The 23,511-nt window shown below is 41.1% G+C and overlaps 1 protein-coding gene across 5 annotated transcripts; it reads right to left on the reverse strand.

The window, feature by feature from the left end:
* Positions 1 to 9,667: 9,667 nt before the first annotated feature.
* On the reverse strand, positions 9,668 to 22,804 carry LOC100232745 (sulfotransferase 6B1). Of its 5 annotated transcripts, none has more exons than XM_072927147.1 (8): positions 22,670 to 22,804; positions 20,085 to 20,234; positions 17,788 to 17,927; positions 17,265 to 17,354; positions 15,095 to 15,221; positions 14,574 to 14,668; positions 13,999 to 14,155; positions 9,668 to 12,529 (listed from the first exon to the last, which is right to left on the reverse strand). In XM_072927147.1, exons 2-8 carry the CDS (start codon positions 20,221 to 20,223, stop codon positions 12,381 to 12,383), a joined length of 897 nt encoding a protein of 298 aa, XP_072783248.1. In that variant the 5' UTR covers positions 20,224 to 20,234; positions 22,670 to 22,804; the 3' UTR covers positions 9,668 to 12,380. The 5 variants fall into 5 exon arrangements, 3 of the variants coding, with proteins under 3 accessions (XP_072783248.1, XP_072783246.1, XP_041571172.1); XR_005979903.2 differs by lacking the exon at positions 22,670 to 22,804 and adding an exon at positions 12,634 to 12,900 and having other exon boundaries at positions 12,440 to 12,529; positions 20,085 to 20,369; XR_012055132.1 differs by lacking the exon at positions 22,670 to 22,804 and adding an exon at positions 12,634 to 12,900 and having other exon boundaries at positions 12,511 to 12,525; positions 20,085 to 20,369.
* Between the last annotated feature and the right edge of the window lie 707 nt (positions 22,805 to 23,511).

A 23,511-nucleotide genomic window follows, 5' to 3' on the forward strand; every position in this document is an offset into this window, starting at 1 on the left:
ACATCTAATAAATAATAATTTTTAAAAATAAATGAAAAGCCATTCCATCTCATTTGAACTTAATTGGTATATAAAGAACTCACAAGGGAGTTATGTAAGGTTTTATGGGGGCTTATTTTGACAGAAGCCAACATTTGTCAAAAGACAGAAAAACCCCAAACCCATTGCCAGAACTTTTGCTTCTTATTCACACTGCTCTTCTACATTAAAAATTAGCAAATTATGACATCCAGACATAAAGAAATAAAAGGATTCATTTGCTTTGAATATAAATTTGTATTTCTTACTTTTACTATTTTTTCCAACTTGAAATATCTGCAATTATTTTAGAACACATTTAGACTGAAAGAGCAGAGGAAATAAAGGTATCTAGAATGCAGGGGGAAAGGTTAAAAAGTTTAAGAAAGATGAGTGAACAATTTGAGGTGTTGGAGAGATATATAGCTGGTTTTCCAGTGGCTTGTATGCCCTGTACTTACATACTGTTTCTTATTCTCTTGTGTCTTAAGTTATATCAGTTATCTAAAGTTTGCAGCTAATTAAGGAAATAATATTGGCCAGTTTCAGTACAGCAGACCTTTTTCAGTATGGGAGTCGTCAGCTGAAACAAGATGAGAGCTGGATCACTGTGTGCTAACTAAGGTGATCCAAGCACAGGGTGCAATTTACTGTTTGCCTTCTGAATAAAAGATGCTATTCACATAAAAGTCATACATTTATACCTTTGTCTGTATTTATAACATAGTTGTCTTTTTCTTTTATTTCTTTGCCATCGGCAGAATCAATTTTTCCTGAAATGCGAAAGATTTTCCCCCGGCAGTTTCTGGGAGCCTTTGAATGCTGACTTTCCCTTGGGCCGCAGTGACACCTAGCGCTCACACCCTCAAGGACGGGGCAGCCCGTGCTTTTTGGCTTTTTTGCTTTTTGGCCGGGTTTTGGGTATTTTCTCGTTATTAGGCAACGCCGAACAACAGTGTCAGCTTCGTCAATGCAGTCACACCAGTGTATTTACAGCAGCTTGGGAGTACCTGCAATGGGAACTTGTGTATGACAGTCTGTGTTGAGGGAGTGCAGGACGAAGGGGGTCAAGGCAACAGCAACTTACATTCAACATCTCAGGTCAACATGAAAGTAACATTTGGATTCCTGGCTTAGGGAGACTTTAATAATGAAAAAAAAAAAAAAAAAAAAAAAAAAGAATAATTTGGAGTATCTCTAATTCAGTTTATCATGTAGTTTACAAAGTAGTGGACCCAGTGGGATTCACTAAGTTCTTGGTCATGATTTTTCTGTCACTGTATATGTCCAACACCGGCTATCCAGAAGGATCCTCAAAAAAAGCAGGCCACCACTAACCAGCTATTCTCTTCCATCTAATATCCATATAATACACAGGCGCTACTGAATTTGCAAGCAGAGTTGTCAGTGCAGTAAAACCAATGTTTTACCTTCTCCAGCCAGGGCATACATTTCTATAATTTCCCTTCAGTCTGTCTCCACCATGTAATGCGGTTCAAGTCACCGGGAATGTGCCCAGAGCAGGAAAAAAACAACAGGGTCTCTACTCTTCCTCCAAAAAACATTACAATCAAAATCGGGATCTCTACCTCGCCACCTTTGTTTCCTGCTATTAACAGCTGGCTGGTATCCTAAAGATGAGGAAGGCAGGAGAACTGTAGCCTGTATAAAAAAAAAGTCGTACAGTCACAGATATCCCATAGAAAGCATCTTCCATCTGATAGAGCAAGAAAGTCACACTGCAGGGCACTTTCAGTGGTACCCACAGGAATTTACCTAACCAAGCTCTGCTTCTTCTCTTCTGTAGAAACAAATCTCAGTGCAATATGTTATCTCCCATGGTTAGGTGCCATTTCTTCTGATTCTGTTGTTTTTTGGAATTATAATCACATTCTTCCTATGAAATTCCCTCAAAGCATTGTTATTTCATTAGTAATTTTTGATAATACAGTACTGTTTAGAAACTGAGTAGTATACCTACAAGAAGACTGTGAACCTAATATCTACTCTTGCATTACCTGCCCAAACATCAGAGAAGAAAAAATTCCTGCCTGTTGACAGATTTTGTAAATTTCAGCTGTGCTCAGACCATTTGCTCACACCCCTAAAACTCTGAGAAAGGCACTGACCCACATCAAAAACAGGGCTCAGCCTTTCAGGAGGGATTCTTTTGCCTCACACTCTTTCACTACTGGCTCCAGAAAGCTGCTCTGGGTTTGCGACCAGCTTCTCCTCTCAGCTTGTGTGAGATGGTGCCGTTTGCCACTGGTGAGGCTGAGAAGGACCTGGGCAGTTCTTGGCCAATCTTGGTAATTCTGGAATCTCAGGAGGGTCCTGGAGCCCAGCCACCACAGCCATGATCCTCCTAGTCCTGCCTGTAGGACCTCTAATCCCCACTACCCATTTTCCCACCACACAAGTGTGGAGATGTATCTCAATTCAGACAGAAATACTCACTAGTCTGCCCCACCCCTTGCAGCAAGGATAAAATTGAACATGACTGTGTGAAGCACACAGATACTCCACATCTTTCACCTTCAACTGATAAACCTTGAAACATCCATGGAACCACTCCTTCCCATGTAGAAAACCAACACATTTGTTCTTACACTGTTTCAGGTGTCAAAAGTCTCAAAACCAATTTGAAAGCCCTTTTGCTATTACAACACTTCTACAAAATCTGTTTCTTTTTAACTGCCTCAAAGCTCAGCCTAGGGTCTGGAAGCCAAAGCTACATTCCTCTGGGCTTGGGACTCCCTTCTTAAATGTGAGGCAGGGTACTTGCTCCTTTTGTATTAACACTGCTGTTCAGTACCTGATTGCCTCTCTGCATCTAGAGGCAACAGCAAAGGCTGAACAGTTGTGATAAGCTACAACTTCTAATAAGGAGCAGCACCAATTACTTCACCAAAGTCTTGTAATCTACATCTAAATGGTGGTACTGCAAAATCTAGGATGTCCTGAATGGGGTCCCCAGGACCTGTCAGAGGGAATCTTTTCTTCCAGCCATCAGTGCCCCCTGAGCATTGCAGTGTCTGCCAGGACCAGGAGAAGCTGCCTGTACGTGGAAGATCTTTCCAGCTTGGCCAGTCAGCAAACCAGAACCCCGACACCTGCACCAAACATCCCAGCAGGAAATATTTACAGACATGTGATCTGAAAGCAGCAGATAGATCCTGTTTACTTTCCATGTTGTCTATGTATCCCTATCTCTTGATAGGGATGTTTTAAAACTTTATTCTGCTAACCAAGGGAAGTAAAAGTTGGCTTTTCCAGAAAACCCTAATTCCTTTCTGAAAGGGAATTCAGCTGTTGTTCTCAACAATAGCAATGCTTTCAGTGGCTGTGGAAGAGAACTAAAAATATTTTTAATTGTATCATACAAGATCAAAATTGGAAGGCAAAATATACAATACCTTTTTAAAAAGAAGGATGCAGTCTAAAACAATCTCCTTCTTTTAGAAGCATGAATAATTAATTACATGAATTTATGCTTTTTGTTATTGGAATTGTGAATTTCTGCTAGATACCTACAAGAAGGACATCTGAGAAGAAATGTGTTTCCCTTCTCTTTTTATTGCTGTAAAGCAAAACACCTCTTTGTAACCTTAAACTGTTGTTTGCCATCTCCTCCAAATTAGAAACAGTAGTTCCACAAAATGGTGTTATGGAATATGGTTTACTGCTTCATTTGCTTGAGTTCTGCTTCCCTCTAGGGCATAAAATATTATTGTTTCCCAAGGACTAAGTGCTTATCTTTTCTGTGTCAATCTCCCTAGCCAAAAACCATGTATAAAAATTCATCAATATTGTGAAGCTAAGTACATGTTCCAGCCTTAACGATTTTATGATTCTATGATTAATACAACTCCATGAAATCTTCCTTGACCACCACAGATGTTCAAATCTGTGTAAAATACATTGAACACTTTTAATTCAATTGGCAGCATTCTTTTAGATTGTCCTGCTTTGGCCTCAAAGGGCTTCATGTGAGCTGTGGCACGGACTTGTCACACAACATCTGGAGACAAAATAACATCCATGATGTACTTTTTCAGCTCTTGGCTGAATGAACTGTACAAATGGCAGGCTTCATCCATGAGGTGAAAGTTACCAGCTGCCAAGGATACAAGCGTGACTTGATAAAACTGGTTTCACCCCTAGAAAAACATTTTTTAGGCATTTTAGACTTATAAAGCACTACATTTTCTGTTATCTAATGCTATATATGATAATCAGATATGGACACAATATTTTCTCACATATGCCCTCCACTCTGGGATTGAAAAATCAGAGCCACCATGATTGAAATTTAACATTTTCCATTGCCAGCAGAATCAGTTTTTCTTAGTGACAATAATAGCACAGAAGAATATTCTCAGTCCTTTTTGCACAGAAAATCCTGCCCACATGTTGCACTGTGAAGTGTAAGACAATGAGAGAATATATCCAAAAGCCTTTCCAACATTTCTTTTTGCAGAGTACCCAAATGTGTGAGTAGCTATGCTGTCTGCTCGCATCTGTCTTGGAAAAAAAAGTTTGAAAAAAAGACATGTAAATACTTAGTGAGGTGAGTAAAAATAGTACAATCTGTGATTGCTACCCTTGTCAAAACTTCAAAGGGAAACTGTACTGCTATTTTCATTGTTTTCTGGTACAGCTATTTAAAGCTTCTTGTTTATCAAGATGTATCTAACAAATCTTTTCATAGATGTGTGACTCCTTTGCCACAGAACCACATTTATCACACCACTTTTTGTATTTTGCATTTTTAACATTTTGTATGCACTACTCTTGCACTAAATGAAGAAAAAAACGTTTGTTCACTTTGGGAGGTATCATCTGGTTTGAGTTTAGTCACGAGGAGGAGAACGGGTCTCCAGTAGAGAAGCAACTCAGAGTGCCAGGCTGGAAGACGTCTGTCCTTGCAAAACCACCCCACCGGCCCCATCACATCACCCAAACACAGCTGGCCCGTGGCAGAGGGCACGGAGGGCTCCGCACTCCCGCTCCCGCCAGCCCGGCTCTGGAAAGGAAAGCAGTCAAACACTTCTGCCATCTGGTGTGCTTCTTCAAACATTGCAGCGAACGACTCAGGCGCACAGGATGTCTCCTAAAAGCACTAGCAGATGTGCAGGTTATATTGTTTCTGCCAGAGCTCAGAGAAAGCAAGTCCTCGATGAAATCAAAATGCCACCAGGTTAACAAAGAATCTGGAAGCGACGCCCAAGGTTTTTGTCTTTCTCTTTTGAAAGTAATGCCAGTCTCTAAGACACAAACATGTGTTGCCTGTTGGTAGGGTAGAACAAGAGTCACACTTGCTGGAATCACTATCGCCTGACTGGAATCTTGGCCATTTCAGTGGGCTTGTTTCTACAGTGTGCTTGTGTCTTCCTTACCATCAGTCTGATGGGAGCTGTATGTGCACAGCACAGCTCTTTTACTTTTTTGTGTGTGTGTGTGTGTGTGTGTGTGTGCTTTCTCTAACTTAAGAATGTCCTATTTTTTTTTTTCTGCAAGCATTTAATAGGAAATTCTGTTGTTGCTACAGAACTCAATAGAGCTGACTTTTTAAAAAACATACTCCATAGAGTATGTATTTTCTTCTGTTTTTTTCAGTAACTCCTACGATTCTCTGGTTCAGTTTATGGAATCCTTTTAGTTTCATCTCTATAAAATTCTAGGAACACCTATATTCAGTGACTATTACCATCTCTTAAAACTGGGATAAAATGAGAACTGCATTGCCTACATATTCTATCCATCCTTGCTAATAAGTGGATTTATTAATACCGTGAAAACTTTCATCTGGTAAGCTTAGTTACACCACCAACAAAAACTTCCTGCAGTGTCAAGGGAGACTAAAAGTTGATTCAACCCATCTAAAATCAAACTCACTCTTTTATACTCAGGGGGATTTATTGATTTCCAGTAACTATAGATATATAGATATAATGCTGCCCCAAGTGCATGTTACTCAGATAATCTTTAAATGGGATGAAACTGGAACTACTGTGTGGACCTGCCCAGCCCTTCTCAGCATGCCAGACAAGGAGCATCTGAAAAATTGTGCTCAGACATAATTCTGTGTAAAACATAGTCTGGCTTTCATAAGTGGCATTCAAATTAAGTTTCTGTGGAAATTTTAAGTTAAGAAGTTCCCTTTTTAACTTCAAGGAAAATAAACTGTTAGAAATGGGAATACCTTTTTATTATTTTTTTTTTTTTAATTGTTGAATATATTTTTCCAGAAATGTAACTATGCTGTGTTATATTAACCAACACATATGCACTATTTCATATGTCTTCAGTTTTTAAATGTCTTTCCCACAGTGCCCTAGTCTCCTGCCAATGTTTCCCTTCAGGCCACCAGAAGATTTTGCTTCCCAGGCTGGCACATTTCTCCTCAGTCCAGTGCCAAGAATTTTGACCCAGGTTGCAATTACCAGAAGAGCTGTGAAAGCATTTTAAAAGTGACAGGCTAAATAAGTAATTTTAGTAAAACCAAGATTGTTCTTCTGGGCATCTTTAGGCAGATCAGTATTAGCAAGCATTTTATTGTAGTGAATACTGTTCTGGTGAATCAAAACTACATACTTTGCAAAAGGTTTGTAAAAATTATTAGCATTTTCAGCTGTTTCCATCTGGAGAGCTCTAGATGGAGGCTCATATTCCAAAAGTGCTGAGTATGAGGGAAAGATGAGATCTAACTATGAAGATCAAATGGGCTGTACATGATTGCAAGAAGCCCCTGAGGCAGTTAAGATAGAAAAGTTCTTGGTTATGTCTTGAAGCAGAGACTGGGTGTATAGAAACCTTTAAGACAAAAACTGAGTTGTTTCACCTCTGGAGCACCTGAGGCAGCACCTGAGCTGTGGTTTACAGGATGAAAAATATTACACTTGTGCACTTTAATTCTTGCTTATACACAATTCAAGATATTAAGTATTTCTTCTTATCCAGTAAGTCACATGCAGTTTCATCTAAAACCAATCATAACATTCATGGAGCTAACTGAATTTCTCAACAGGATACGAAAATCCAACTGATTAATTTTTTATTCACAGAAACTTTGTGTTGTATGAAACAGTACACAAAATTGTAAGAATCCAGCTCATTTCACGAAGGTCAAATAGAGCAGTTCACTTTTGCATGGCCTTGGTGAGGAAAACCTAGAATTGCTATCATGAGGAGTGTGCAGTAACTGAATTGTATTGCTCAGCTGACAAGATATGATTCACAACATTTTTTTTTAAATATGGCCCATTTTCCTATAACATAATTCTTTGATAGATTACTTCTGAATAAGTGGTAAATATATTGTATTTTTGGATGAGATTTTCTCAGGGGACAAAGCAGTCTTAGGGAAGAATACCCTCATAAGATAGTGCTCCAAGACTCACATCTAGCAATAAATGAACTTTCTGCTGCAAGCACTTACCTCTCTCCATTAGGAAGATGCCAGGATACCAGGTAACTGAGCCTAGGTAAGCTCAATGATTCTTGGTACTATTCTGTAAATGCATCCACATATTTTTCTATATAGCAAGAGCTATATATTTGTGAGAGATATTATTAGTAATAAGAACTAGAATAGAATTTTTTACTGCTGCCTACAAAAAACTATCAGCTCACCCTTTCTGAAAAATTATTCTCAAATGTTTTTGGGATTCTGAGGGTTTCTCTTTCATAGCTTGGAAACTGGTCTTCTTGGCAGATGCTTCAATTTTCACTAGTCAAGAAGACCCAGGGAATTCAGCTACCCTTCTCATTCCCAGCATCTGATAATGATTCCGAATTTATAAAGAATTATATTTTGGCTGCACTTTTGGCAGTGTTCCTGCACTGTGACTGTAGGCTTCACAAATTTCCTTTAGTGGGCTTGCTGTGAACAGGCTTTGGGTCTTGGCTCCACTGAGAAAATCTAAGAGGCAGAGTAGGAAGGGGAGCAGTACATGTACACACTGATAATCAGAACATCTTTCTAGAGTATGGGAAGTACCTTTCTCATTCACAAAGATGTGAAGTACTTATCCCGGAGGACAAGTAAAAGTTGAAGTAAATGGCTTTATCTTTGATGTTCTGGATCTAATATGAAAAAACTCGTAAGCATGCAATTGAGCGGCTAAGAAAAAGATGTTAAATACTCAGAAAATATATATGTTTAACATTTTTTATATTTTCAATATTGTTTTAAAAAATAATGAATGCACACCTTTCTTAGTAAGCTGTTTCTGGACAGAAAATATATAAATTCTGTATTTTTCATATAAGGAATTACTTTCTTGGTAAAACAACCAGAGGGAATAGAATAAATCTGAAATTATCACCACTGAATTGAGGTCCAAAGTTCTCCTCACAGAAAGAAGTACAATTCCCACCCCCAGCCCAAGAGACTGTGACTTCCAGCATATCTATACCCACTGCTGTCCCTGTCTGGGTATGAGGGAGAGGGATGCTAAATATCAGTGCACGCACAGAATGCTCTGTCTGCCTTGTTCCCTTTCAGTGGCCAGCCAGGGGGTTGCCCTTTTGCTTTTCTGTGCCTGCCCTGCCTTGGCTGAAGGGGAAAGTCTTCTGGAGCATGAGGGCATGACCCAGTGGGGAGGAAGCCTGCAGCGAGGGCACATATTAGCAGATGCCTGAAAGAAGCAGAAAATGCCAGAGCCAAGTCTTTGAAGCAAGAAATTCTTTCTTAGCGACCCAGAGACACCAAGGGTGAGGTTGTGCAAGACATCTGGGTCAATCAGACAGCTTGCTGCCACCAAAAGTGAGTGTTTTCTGCTGTTTCAGAAAGCTGGGGGTGTCTAACAAACAGAAGAGCTTATACAAAAAAGGAGCAGACAACTGCAGCCAGAAGCGGGAAGTAAGCCTAGCCTTTGGGGCAGCCATGAGCTCAGATTTCGCAGGAATATTCAGCCTGCGTGGGGCCTGCTGCAACCCAAAATGCCACAAAATCTTGCTGGACTGAGAAAAAGAATGTGAAGAGAAAGATCTGTTATATTTTTATGGTCACTCAGAAGAAACTGAGTTTATGTATTTTAAACATTGGCTGTCTGCGTTTAGCTGAACGTAAACGTAGCGTTTAGAAATTTGCAGTCCTCTCAGTGATTATGGTCTGTCCACTGTAAAAAAAGGGGTCTAGTTAGAATCACCTCTAAACTCTGGGCAATTGAAGATCGTTTCACAATTAGTTTAAAGGTATCCTAATCTGGATTACTTGGGATAAAAGAGGCTAGGGAGCAGCTCCATATGGTAATTTGAGGGAACATTTGTCTTTAGCAGGGATGAGGGAAGGCAACAGTAGCCTATAGACCCACAACTGAAAAAGAATGTGTGTCTTAGTCTTTGTAAATGGCACTTTGTCACTTCACATTCAGAAATGTATGTATGTCTGTATTTTCATACAGAAATAATCTGTATGAAAATGCTGTATAAATTTCAGATCAAATCAAAAAGATTTAGCCTCACTTTGAAAAGGCACAAGCGGGGCAAGACATGAGACTGAATTACCTTCTGAAAGATAATTTTTTCATTCTCTTTAACAGGACTGGAAACAAATACAAAGTAAGCATTTTACTAGAAAAAGATAGTTCCATGAACTATAGATGAAACTAAATAAAACAAAGGAAAAATATTTAAAACTGTGTGCCTTAAAAAGGGACTTTAATTACAGACAATGTTTCCAGCTTGTACACTCATAAACATACATAGACTGAGAGGTCAGAAGAAGGAAATCTTTTAAGAAGGGCAACATAAATCCAAAACAGCCTGGAATGACAACTGTGAAAAGGAAATACAGTTGATCAATTTCTGAAAATATTTTTTTAAAAATTACAGGAATCAGTCAAAAGTAATAGTCTTTACAGAATAAAATTTTTTCGGCTCCATCCAAGTCTTTCACTAGTTCTCAGAAGAGTTTCTGTGCAGCCATTACCTTGTCTCTTAACAACCAAATCCAGTTTCAGCCTTTTAATCATCAAGAGAGTCTGAGCTCATCTCCCCAAGTCATATTGCAATAATTTCTGTGAAAAATGTTGTTTGGAAGCCAAAAGTCCTTTCCCTCTGTAGACCTGAAAGTTTGGCTGCACCCCTCTCAACTTACTCATATTTCACCACTACATTATCTAAGTGAGTTGAATCCTGAGCATATTATATTTAAAATAAGTCATATAAAACATTTTCTAACACATTTTTTTTAAAGACTGGTTGGAATTTTGAGATGCTACAACTCAGACATCTAATTATCACTAAATTGCCTACGTGCCTACGATATTCACGTAAGAAAATTTTATATATTTTCTGTTTCAAAAAAAAAAAAAAGAATTCAAGTGGAACATTTCAGGAGATGTATTATGTATTCCAGAGATGTTTTCTAGATGAAATATCAACTCCTTTTTTTTTTTTTTTTTTTTTCCTCAAATGGCCTGTTGTTTCTTTAAGTGATTTGGAGAAAATGTGAGGGTAACCAGTAAACCCAAATGCTGGGACTGAAAGGCATGGAGAGAGGAAAAGGGTCCAAGAGCCTGGGCAGCAGGTGAGCCTGTAGCTCCACCCAGCACCAAGAAATTATCTACATCCTGCAATAAAGAATGCCTATGGAAGCATCCTCTGACTTCCTCCAGGGAGCAACCCCTGTTCCTGCTCCTCCAGAGAAATCTGAATTCATCATGGGCATTGCTGCTCTGTTATGTGCAGCCACACAATTCTGTACTGCAGCAATGGACATATCATCAAGCAAGAAAGAAATACATTTTAGGAAAGCTGGTGAGAATCACATCATCACTTCTGGTTTACAAGAACTTCAAAGTTTCCAAAGTTTCTGGACTGCTAAGGGTGCTTAGGCTGCAAAAAGTCTTTGCAGAATAAAAAACTAAACCAACAGACCTTAAGAGGTCACCTCTTAGTCTTAATAAATGCCTTTTGAATATTTCAGTAATTTTTTTCCATTTCTTATCAGGCTTGTTCCCTTCTTTAACTCCTTGTTCAACTCCTTGCAGACATTGAGATTACACAGTGTTTTCTGTTGTTTAGATAGCTTCTGCTATCACCATATAGTAAATTGTATAGGGTCTGTACTATGTAACAGGTAAAAATGTTGCTAGTTCAAAAAATTACAGGTCATGGTCGCTTGCCTCTTTTCATCCATGGAAGCCCAGAATAAGAAAAAGTCCTTCTCTTCTGGAAATGGAAACTTAACAAGCACAGAATCATCAGGTTCAAACAAACATACCTCTCCATGCAGATCTTTTTAACAAGTGCAGCTCTTGCACACACGTTTAGAAAATCTGCCTGGGAAGCAGACTTTGAGTGGCCCTTCAGAGATGAATTTGCATCACTTCCCATTATCCCTGTCAACAGGGGATGCAGGGCATAGCAGCCAGAGCACATCCCACTGTCCAGCCAGGTGCACAGCAGCCTGCACTTGGGCAGCCCCAGCCCAGGCATTGGACACTCTCCTGGGGAAGGTGATGGGCTGAGGATTGGCCAGGATGTGGGTCTGTGGATGGGTCCAGCTTGGCAGGGCCAGTGACTAGGCAGGGCAGACTGTGATGAGCTGAAGCCTTACCCTGCTGCACCATCACTGGAGCAGGGGCTGAGAGCCTGGAGCAGGGGTTGGCATGGAGCACTGGACCATGGGCAGAGTAGGGGTAGTCCCGAGGAGCTGTGCAGGGACAGTCAGTACTTTGACAGGGACTTAAGAATTTCCCAGTTTTGTTAATTACATTTGTAGTTTCTGTTTGCTCAGTATTTAATCTTACTTCAGTGTGTAAGAGTTCTGCTGGTAAATCTACTTAGGAATATAACAGAGGAATCCCTCTTTTAAGGAACTGAATTCCATTTGCCAGACACATCCTTGGCTTTTGTGATTTCCTACGAGACTGGTTGTGACAAGGGTGACGAGACAAGGTTGTGACATTCTGCACAGATGTAGCAAGGACATCAACATCAGCAAGGAGGGTATGGAGAACATACCTATGTAGAATAAGCATATTTATTGTCAAATAAATGCCATTCTCATAGTTTAGCTAGTTTAGCTTAGGGTCATCAAGCGTCTTATTTCCTTCAGTCCTCCCATTTGAATGTCGTGGTTCTTCTTACTTGCCACTTACCTTCCCAGAGAGTCCAAAAGGAGCAAAACGCTCCAAAAAGCATATAGCTGTTTGTTACTTAATAGTTCATGGCTCTTTGAGCTTGAGAAGTTCCACCCTTTGCCGTACCAATGTGTGAAGTTTGCCGAAGTGTCAAAGGTCTTTCTGACCTGCCAATACCGTGGCAGCTATGATGGATCTAAACCCAGACTAACATATTCTACCTGTACACAGACATTTGGTGGTTCAGACCCACACCATATATCCATGTCAAGTCCACTCTGTGCCAGAGGAGAGGCTCTGCGTTGATCCCTCTGTCTCACCAAGACCTGCAGGGGCCTCATTCATCATTTCAGGCCAAGAAGCAGAGACAGGGATGCCACCAGACTGATGCCATGATGTCTGTGCATGACGTCTGTCTGAAGGGATGCCAGGCATTCATTTGAGGTATACACACATTTTATTTGGCTACATCAATCAAAGCAGAAGTTCTAGATCCTGGACACACCTAAGAATTACCTACCAAATTCTTGGAGGTACCAGGTAGTTCTCAGAGGGGTTTCTCTCTTCTCTTGTGGGAAGGAAAAATGGGGAATATCCGCCTTTGGAGAATCACCTTTGGAACATGACTCGCTGTCATGCTATTCATCTGCTTATTTTCAGGCCTTGCAGTACACATCATATTTTATCTTTGCTGCCATCTTTGTTCCTCCTAGGGAATCTTGAAATTTCTGGTACATTTCCTCATTCTGAGCTTTAGAGAAGACGTCTCTCCAGTTTCCAACAACCCCTGTGTACAAGTACCAAAAACTGAAGGGAGATGCTCCTGAGAGAAAATAATATCTAGGCAGCAGTGGGGCAGAGTCATTGACTACACAAGGCAGGAACGATCACATTAATTTCCCTGAGTGGTCTGATTGCTTGGGAGAGGAAAGGTATCAAAGATCAGAAGCAAAGGCTGTAGCCAGACAACAGGGACCATTTCTGGTTGGATGCCTGCAAGCACTCTCTCCCCTGAAGGGGATTTCCAAGGTGACTTCATGAAGCTTTTACACAGAAAAAAAAGGAAATCTGGTTTTGTCACAAGGGAAAGCTCATTTGTGAATTATTTTCTCTGAAGGGGGAATATTTTTTTTTTTTGTGGTAGAGAGGAGAGTGGCTAAATCCCTCTTTCTCCAAGGAGTGGTGAAAGAAATGGATTTTAAAAAGCCCCTGCTTGCAGTACTCAGAAACCAAAGACACTTGAGGTTGTGGAGAGCAGGAAGACAGCCAGAGCTCTGACACCAACCCCAGGCCTGTGAGAGACCATCTCTGGGACCACCACTGACATGTCCATTGAGAGGAGACATTTAAAGGTCTTGCTGAGTGGCTAACAGGAAGATGCCTTTGAGGCCAGCAGAGCAGTGAGCCATGCATTCCCTTGAGGTTCAAGAGGCTTGGCCTGTTAGCACAACTCCTCCAAAAGGTGACTTTCATGAAGTGACATGTGCAGCCTCATCACCTGAACAACAGGACACAGCTGCACTACAACATGGAGTAACAAAGAGTTACACAGAGCCCAGGCAGATTTGGTGCATAACTGCCCCCATAACCTCACCAGTGCCGGCCCTCACCTTGGCACCTCACCTACCTAACTAACCAGGGCCACTACAGAAAAAGACAGCAACACAAAAGCAATGACTGAGGACATTAAGACTGGTGCTCTGATAAAGTTTCTCACTAATAGACCCCAAATCCTGTTAACAGCAGAAGCTTTCTGTACAGGTGGTACCACAGGAGAAAAGTCACCCAGACAGTCCAATGAGTTCACAAGTAAGTAAAGTAGCATGCTCAAAACTCCTTCTGGAGTTCTTTTTCAGAAGGTAGGTCTCCATTTGCAAAGACTTACCTTTACGGAAGAGGATGTCCCCAAACTTTCCATGAGTTTCACTGGATTTTTCTTTCATAGCTTTGAAACTTGTCTTCTTGGCAATTCTGGAAAAATCTTCCTCACACAGAGAAAATCCAAAGAAGGAAGCAATCTTTTTCATCCCCAGAATCGGGTCCTGTCCAAAGGAACATAGCACAGAGGTGAAACCAAGAGATTTGATACTGTGACTGTGGCATGGAGCCAGCATCGTGTGGGAAGGCTAGCAGGGGTAGCTGTCTCCCATAATGTCACCAAGGAACTCCAAGAGCTCTAACAGAAAACCCTTCAAGCCAGGAAACCTACACATTCTGGCCTCAGCTTCAAGGCCTTTTCTTCTTTCCCAAAATCTGTTCTTCTGCCAGATAAAACTCCTTTCACAAATAGGCAAGGCTATCCTCCTCCTAACTGGACTTGCCCCAAACATAAATGAGTAACTCAGAAAAGCACGTCCTTCTAAAGGGGCAGACAGGCTTGCCCCAAGAGTTTCTACTTTCCCACACCCACACATATCAGGAGGGACACACATCAAGGAAGAGCTGGGTGAAATGCCACACCTCTTTGAGTTCCTCATAGCTTATTGTCATGATCCTCTCATTGTTAATGTATTTGTTCCATTCCACTAGGTGGTCAAAGTAGGATCCCCAGGCCACTGCAAACAAAGAAGAGGAATAACTGTCTAGACTACTCCCCAGTACAGGCCTTTAACCAAATCAGAGGAGTCAGCCCAGACAGCTTTCTAAATGTGGCTTTAGAATGGTGAAGGGGTGACCAGCTCAACATGGCCTTTCTCCTGATGTCAGTGCAGCATGGCCCAAGTCTGTCCACTTGATATGGCAAATCACAAGCTCTATTGTGGGAATGCAAAAGTCAGGCAAAAACTTTCTCATGATCTCTCCATTCTAAGTGAGAGACTTGATTCTCTAGTACTCTGTTTCTGCCTTAACAGGAGCCTGTCTGCCTGTTCTGGGAGTGCCTTGATAAGTGCCTTGGTATGTCACAGAAGGATCCCCATGCACAAGGTCCTGTGTATGCCACTCATGTTAGGAGAAATGCCAGAGGATGTAGGGCAGAGTACATTTTCCATTCATGAAATCCGCAAAGTACTCATCCCAGGAGGCGAAGGACGGCATCATTGGTAGGTTGTTGCAGAAGTGGTAATAGGAGACAGCCGTGTCCTTGGGGTTCCGAACTAACACAAGGATCTAGAAGAAGAAAACACATCTTTTGACTGATCAAGATGCCATCTTTGTGACATACCACATAAATCACAGAATCATTTATGTCACCAACCACTAAACCATGTCCATAAGTTTTTTTAAAAAATATCTCCAGGAACAATGACAAACACTTCCCTGGCAGCAAGCTCTAATGCTTGGCAACACTTTCTATGAAGAAAATTTTCTCGTATCCAGATCTAAACCTCCCGTAGTGCAACTAGAGGCCATTTCCTTTTGTCCTGTCACTCATTACTCAGAGAAGAGACCAAACTCCACCTAGTTACAACCTCCCTTCAAGTGGCAAGGTCCCACCTGAGCCTTCTTTTTGCCAGGCTAAACAACCCTAGCTCCCTCATCTACTTCTCCTAAGACTTCTGCTCCAAACCCCTCACCAGCTCCATTGTCTTTCTCTGGACATACTCCAGGACCTCGGTGTCCTCTTTGTAGTGAGAGACCTAAAACTGGGCACAGCACTCAAGGTGTGTCACTTACCAGTGCCAAGTACACGAGAACAATCACTGCCCTGGTCTTGCTGACCACACTATTATTGCTCCAGGCCAGGATGCCACTGGCTTTCTTGTCCACACAGGCAGAGTTCTGGCTCATGTTCAGCCATTGTCAACCAGCACCCCCAGGCCTTTTCCACTGGGAAGTTTTCTATCCACTCTGCCCCCAACCTTTAGTATTACAAAGGCCCAGAAACCCACCATCAAAGTCTTCAATCCCCCAGCCATGGAAGACTAGTCCCAAGTAAGAGGAATAGGCACTTAGGTTAGGGTGAGAAGCTTGCTTCTTTCATAGATCTTTGCAGGCACATGCTAATTCATGTAAAGTTATGATACCCTATTGGCCCATTGGCCTAATTACCCTAGTTCAATCCCTATCGCCCATGTTTGGTTAGACCCTAGAATGTTCTCCTCTCTCTGTCCTTTAATTTGCCCTGGTTTGCTGCATTCCTCCACCCCTATTTGCCTGTTGGCTGACCCGACCCTTAACCCCTCCTTGGCACCATTTTCCCCTGTAACCATTGGACCCTGACCCTCAGCTCCACCCTCACTATCCCATTCCCTGTGCCCTCAGCTTGCACCCTGTCTTTATCCCTGGACCTCATTTGGCATTGGACCTGGTTCCTCTACTGGTATACCTAGTTTGCTGGAGATCATACAAAGACCCATCCTGCCTATTTGCCAGCTTTCTAAGGTAGCAGTGAGCTTTGGGATCATGCATGCCAGACGCTCCAAGGGCCTCGGTAGTGCCAAGATGCTGCATTTGGTTGTGACCCCCATTTTGCAGGACCCAGTACATACCTTATTTAAATTCATAGAGTTGGCCTCCACTCATTCTCTGTTCAAATCCCTCTGCAGAGCCTCCTAGCCTCCAGCAAATCAACACTCCCACCCTTCATCTTGTCTGCAAGCTTACTTGTCCACTAAAATTCGCCAGACCATACAATTCTGGTCTAATTCCTTTTATTGAGTAAGAAATCAGCTTTGGCAGATCACTTGTTGCTAATGTAAGCTTCAGGCTGAAAACAAGATGTCACTGAGTCCCTCGAGACAATTCTGACCTAGTTCCACTCCAGAGCAATGAGTTCATGATCTACTGAACAAAAGAGGCACAAACATTATCTAGATACACCCTAGCTTCTCTCTCCAGTAATTCCCATCTAAGATTATTTTAGCCACAGTCTGTGGTGGGCTTTCCCCAGGTACCCTGGTTTTAAAGGCAAGTTAAAACATAGAGAGTTACTCCTTGCCTTGCTCAGTTCTCTACCACCAATGTGGAAGCACATTTCTGAAAGGACAGTGACACTCAGCAATAAGCCCACCAACAGTCAGCAAAGCTGCTGCTGGAAGAGGATCTTTGTTCACAGCCTTGGCACACAGAGCTGTCTCTTCAACCTTGGAAATGTGGTTGTGTATTGACCAGCTCTGGTGAAAATGCAGAAAAGCTATCTCACACAGAATAAAGCTAATTTAGGATGGAAAGCTTTTGCAGCATGATGCAAAGAGAAGACTGAAGACTCACCTTAGCCTTGCTTTGGAAAATGGATGGAGGCAGGATATCAGGTCTCAGATGGGTTACTATAATTCTTCTGGAAGGAAGCTGCTTCATCCTCTTTAAAGAAAGTGAGAAGAAATGTGACAAGACAGAAGTAGCTTATTCAGTGAGTTGTACCTGTTCATTTATTGTAGGTTATAAGAAAAGATGAGATCAGAGATGTATCTTATCACTTTGAAAACCCAGAGGGATGCACTGGTGGTGTAAGCTTCTGCAACTTCTGCCACTAAGCAACATTTCACATGACACAGGCCTAAAAACAGGACATCCTAGGAAAAGGTCTTACTAATCAAACTTATTGGGTCTATAGGAGCACTCTATGCCTTCTCAGCCCTTTTGTTGGGACACCAGAGGCACTACACACACTACTTCTGCAGACTGTAGCTGCTGTTAAGGCTTGAGGCTCTCCATTACTTCTAAGATCAGCCATTGTCTTTCAGCTATTCTTCCTGTGGGAAGAGCAGGAACAGTATTTGCAGTTATTGCTTACCTCATATATCCCAGGATCCCCAAATTCTAGACGCTGAAATGTCTCTAGCTTCTTTTCAGCATTTATTCTCTCTTTCATTTCCTCTTCTGTATATTTGGCATCTGCCAACTCCTTCACCATTTGTTCAAGCCAATTGGTTCCTTAAAGGATAAAGACACCAGTAGGACATCCATTCAACTTCACTTTTTCATGTAAACCTAGCCGAATGGTACCTGTCAAATTGGTTTCAAGTGAACCAGTTTGGTTCAATGTTGTACTTTAACCTTTCAACAAGTGTGTGTGCTGGTTTTCATTGCAATGGAGTTAATTTTCCCCATAGTAGCTAGTATGGAGTTTGTGTTGAATTTGTGCTGAAAACAATGTCGGTAACACAGAGATGTCTTAGTTACTGCTAGGCAGTAACTATGTAGTGTCAGGGCCTCCTCTGATTCTCACACTGAGCTGCCAGAGAATAGGTTGCAAGTGCACAAGAAATTAAAAGGGGACAGAGATGGGACAGCTGACCCCAGCTGGCCCAAGGAGTATTCTATTCCATATGGAGTCATGCTCAGAAATAAAATTTGAGGGAAGAAGAAGGAAAGAGAGATGCTGAGAGCTAAGGCACTTGTCTTACCATATCACCATCATGGGTGATGGAGCCCTGGAGACAGCTGAACATTTGACTGACAGAAGGACAGAATTAATTCCTTACTTTGCTTTGCTTCCATACATAGCTCTTGCTTTAACTGTTTAACTGTCTTTATTTCAACCCATCCCTCTGTTTCCCATCACTCTGTTTCCCTCACCCATCCCCTTGTGGGTGAAAGGAGTCGCCCTGTGGGCCACTGAGTTGAGCTGTGCGTTGCCAGCTGAGGGTAAATCGCAGCCCTGGTTAACAATCAACAAGGATATGTGCCCAAGATCAATGGGGGCGCAGCTGTTAAGCAGATACTGTGGAGAGCAGATACTGTGCACTGCTTGCTTCAGGGTCACATTGCGTCCCTTGGTAGAAGCAGAAGCAGACTTTTCTTTCAACTTCTGCTTTCAACTCTTTTCAACTTCTCTACTTTTTGGTTACCACACACTACTGCCTGTGGAAATTACTCAAGAGCTGTGTGGCTCCCAGCACTGGGCCAACTGAGTAATCTCTCTTCTGTTTCTGCTTTCCTTCCACAGTGCTGTCTTTAGGAGCACTGTTCTTTCTTCATTATTGACCCAGTTTGGTCTCATTCACAATTCCCAGCTGGGCTTCTGTAACTGGCAGCACAAGGGTCATCAGTCAGCCACCAGACCATCACACTCCTGACACCATCTTTGCACCAGACTTAGTTGTCTTGGCTTCTGCGGCCTGGGAGAAATGGTGTGTGAGGATCTGGGTTCAGATACTTAATCTCAGTTTTCAGCTAATACCTCCTGCAGTGCTTAAGTGGATCCTCACACATATAAACCAGTTCTGCTTACGTACAGCTCTAGAGCCTGCACACAAAGGTGATGTGATAAGGATCAACTTCCTCTTTTTCTGCAAATTACATACTAAGATATTTCTATAATGCCAAAAGGGAGAGAAAAAAAAAAAGGATTCTGAAAGGCCCAGAGTAAAAGAGAGAGAAAATATGTAAAAATCCTTGTCTTTTCATATCAAAGGCATTCATGTCTTTTTCTCCATTTAGATACAAAGGAAAGGATGTGATTGTCTTGCTTTAGCTGGCACTGGTGTGTTCACCATTGGAATACTGTGTGCAGTTCCTAGACTGAAACACAAATGATTTTGAGAACCTGGGGAAAGTCTTGTTGAATGTCCATGAAACTACTGGGAGCTGGAGCAAATGAATTGCATAGAAAGGCTTGGTTTGTTCAGGCTGGAGATAGAAGGAAAAGGGCATGGGACACTCACTGCAGTCTTCCACTACTGCAGGTAGTAATGAAGATTGAGACTCAAAATAAGGGCATGTCTGATTGCATTGATGTAAAAACAAAGAAAAACCCAACCCCCCCAAAAAAACACTATTGTGGGAAAACACTGATAAATACTTCAATGGGTGGTGAAGCACCATCCTCAAAAGTTTCAAAACCCTTCTGGACAAGGCCTTAAGCAACCAAACTTAACTTGGGATGTTAGGTCTTTCCCCAGCTTTGAGCAGGGTGTTACATTATTTGAGCTCCAGATATGCCTTAAAACTTAAATTCATGATTCTTTGAAGTCTGATGTCATCATAAGCTTTTCTCAGGAATTGTTGCTGTGTTAAGTGACAGCATTAAATAATCAACTTCAGGATTGTAGCACTGTGTATTTGACTATTGATCAAGAAAACACTTACCTGATTTAGGATAACCTACTAGAATCACATCATCGCTCCTGGCTTCAAAGGATTTCAGAGCTTCCAAAGTCTGCGGGCTGCTAATTGTAGCTGGGTATAAAATACCTCTGTAGGAAAATAGCATGTCTTCCGGGGCCATCTTGTCACCCTCTGAAAAACATTTGTCCATTATTTCAATGATTCTTTCACTGTTTCGGGTCATATCTGTATCCCTGTGTAAATCTACCCAAAGAGATATAGGTTGTCTGTCCACAATGCAGAAAAGTTTTATGCAACATATAAGTAAATAGGACAGGGTTGTTCACTCAAGGGTGAAGGTGCAAGTCACTGATTAACTCTGTACTCTGTTAAATCCTTTTGATATTACTGAACTCCATGGAGACTGACAAGAGGGACCTATGGTCTTTGCTGCAACTAATACTAGGAACAGGAAATATTAGGGCAAAAACTAGTAGGAATAATAATGTTAAATTACACCAAAGAAACATCTGTAAATTATATTTCCTGAAATAAAATCTTGAAATGGATTAGGGAAAGGACAAGAGATGGAAGATGTTAATATAATTTTTCTGATTTGTTCATTCTCTTAAAAAGAAACAGACAAAAATACAATATAAACATAATTTTCAGTGGAAATTTCTCTTTTTAGGTATCAGAGGCAACAAAAGAGACTAGACCAAAAAGAAAGATACTTTTTTTTTTTTGATAGTTGGCAAGAACGTAGAAGTAAGAAATTTTGAGAGCTCTGCTATTGTGTCAGTCAGTTAGGTCTTACCTTCAAAACAGATTCCCAAGTTTTCTGAATTGATTCTCACACTCACTAGCTTCATCTCTGCTTAATTTTCAGTCTCGAAATATGTCACTCAAGTGATATATCAAGTTTCTTTGCCTACATTCATTTTTTTGACATGGCAGCCTGCCTTTACCATTCTCATTTCTTTCACTCCCTTGCCCCACTGAATGTAAGGGCCCACAGAGTATCTCAAATGGAGCAAAAGCCCATGAGGTGTTACTACTCTGAATAGCTCTGTCCTTCAGAGTGAGATTGTTAGGGGCACAAAGGGACTGAATTCAAGACTTGGGATGACACAGGAGAGGACAAAACTCCAGAAACAGGTCATGGTCTGGTTTTCAATCTGGTCACCAAGACCAGAATAAGGTCTGAGCCTTCTTTTGCTAGCATTGTCATCATGTTAGTCCTTGCTAAGTGTGATTCCTCAGGTGCCAGCTGCTGCCTGACTGATTTACCCCCATCAAGTACCTGCTCTTTTGGCTTCCCTTTTCTAAATATAAAATTTTACATTTATCTTTACTAAGCTTTGTGTTCCCTAATCTTCTCAATGTGTTATGTTTCAAATTGTTTTGCCATTTTTCCTAGTACTTTCAGCCCTCTGTTCTGATCCCCAGACTTACCAGTCAGACATTTATGACACATTGTATGGTAGTAGTTCTGCCCACCAGTGTTAAAAACAAAATTGAATATTATGAAAACTCACCACTAAAGGAGATTGCTTTAATTGCCCTCTCAATTTTGCTGTCAACCTGTATACGCAGTGTGATCATAAGCATACTATTGCAACCAAGTTCATAATATCCATGTAAACAAGTGGATATTCCTGAAAGTATTGCTGCTGCTGCTGACAGTGTGAATGCCTTTTATTGCTGTTGTATGAATTTCTAACAACCTAAGCCTACTTCCAGTACTTTCATTTCTATAACCAGTGTTTGTACGTTGCCATCCCCACATAAATTTGTGTCTTTTTAGTCATGTAATGTCAGGCTCTCCCCAATGCTGTCACCTCTTGCATTTTCTGTCAGTGCTTTATTCAAGAGGTGAGTTATCTTAAGGAGGATCACCAGATTCTTTAACATATATTATATTTACTGTTACATGTTCTTCAAAATATTCCATGGTCGGTTGCTTTGTCATTTTTGCTACTGCCTTTCTATGGATCAAGTTAAGGTGACTGTTCTATTTTGATTATTCCTTTGCAAGATTTTAAACACTGCTATTATCTATGTTCTCCTCTAGAAATCTGGTGCCTTTCTGGTTACTTAAAGATAACCTGTAGTTGTTCAAGGATGGCTTGCCACAGGATATTCTGCTGCTCATTCATTGCTTCTCTAAGTATTCTAAGTATTACTTTGAGCATTCCTATTTCTTTACAAAACTCTGCATGTCCACTTATGTCCAAGCAGAAGCAACCAGCTTTAGAAGAGTGAAACAAAAATCCTTTGGATATTTCATTATTTTGATTTGCGGAAAAAAAACTCCACAATTTGTAAAAGTTGAAAAGCCAGTGTGATTTATTTCAGTGCTGGACATATGCTCCCCAAGGACATGTGCACCCCCAAAAATTCCCAAGTCATATTTTCTAGTGAAGATGTTGCCTGATTTGAAATGTTTTTGAAGAGAAAAATAATCTGCGTACTAAATAATTATTAGTAGTCTAGAAGGATAGACTTTGTCTAGAAAGAAAAGGGGAATTTCCTTCCAGGTGACAGCTGGAACAGGGCTGTTGAGTTTTTGTAAATATGATTAGTTGGCATCTTCTTCAGCAAATGGGTGTGGCCTGAGCACTCACCATGAAACAGAAGGCAAAGTTCTTCTTCTAGCCACGTTTCATAGTTCTTCAGGCTTTGCAGTACAAGTCATACTTCAACTTTTTTCCAAGTTTTGTTCCTGCTATATGTTCTTCAAATGCTTTGTCCATTTTCTCACTCTGATCTTCACTGAAAAGATTCTTCCAGTCACTTACACCACCTTCAAAGAAACAAGAACAAACTGTTGAAAAGCAAGGAATTTTATTTTTTATCCTCTAGAGCTATCATTTTTATTGCATTACGCGCAAAACTGTGTTCATGCATTTTCCAGATGAAGCATTTTTCTACACCAATATAATTTTGTGAAATCCACAGAGTTACATAGCTATGTGAATAACCTTTTGCTATAATGCAAAAGAACCTACTCCTCTTTAGGTGATGGTGGTCAAAAATGCAGCCTGTTTCCTCCATCTCTCTCCTCAAGTCAGTTATGACAGGCAAAGTGGAATATCATGAAGAATTGATTAAGGATCATGTGCCAGGAGGCAGAGATGAGTTTTTGCTCCTTTGACAGCTTGAGTTTTTATCCACGTACATCTTTAATATAAAATGCAGAAATAGATTCTGACAACCAGGTTGCCCTTCTCATGTCCATGTCCCCCACACTGCACTGCAAAAGTTGTTCCCAAACTGTGTTCCCACCCTTATGTGTATCTGGATTCCTTGTGGTAGGTAAGGGACAGGCGAACGGAAGATTTCGGGGTGTGACAGAAAGATAGACCCATCCCCCTCTCTGCCTCTCTTCCCCACTTATCTATTAACTCCAGAAGCCTCAGAGGAATGCAGCCACACCGACCCAAGTAAATTTCCACTACCCACTATC

The sequence above is a fragment of the Taeniopygia guttata genome, chromosome 3 (assembly GCF_048771995.1).
Source record: "Taeniopygia guttata chromosome 3, bTaeGut7.mat, whole genome shotgun sequence".
NCBI lineage: Eukaryota > Metazoa > Chordata > Aves > Passeriformes > Estrildidae > Taeniopygia > Taeniopygia guttata.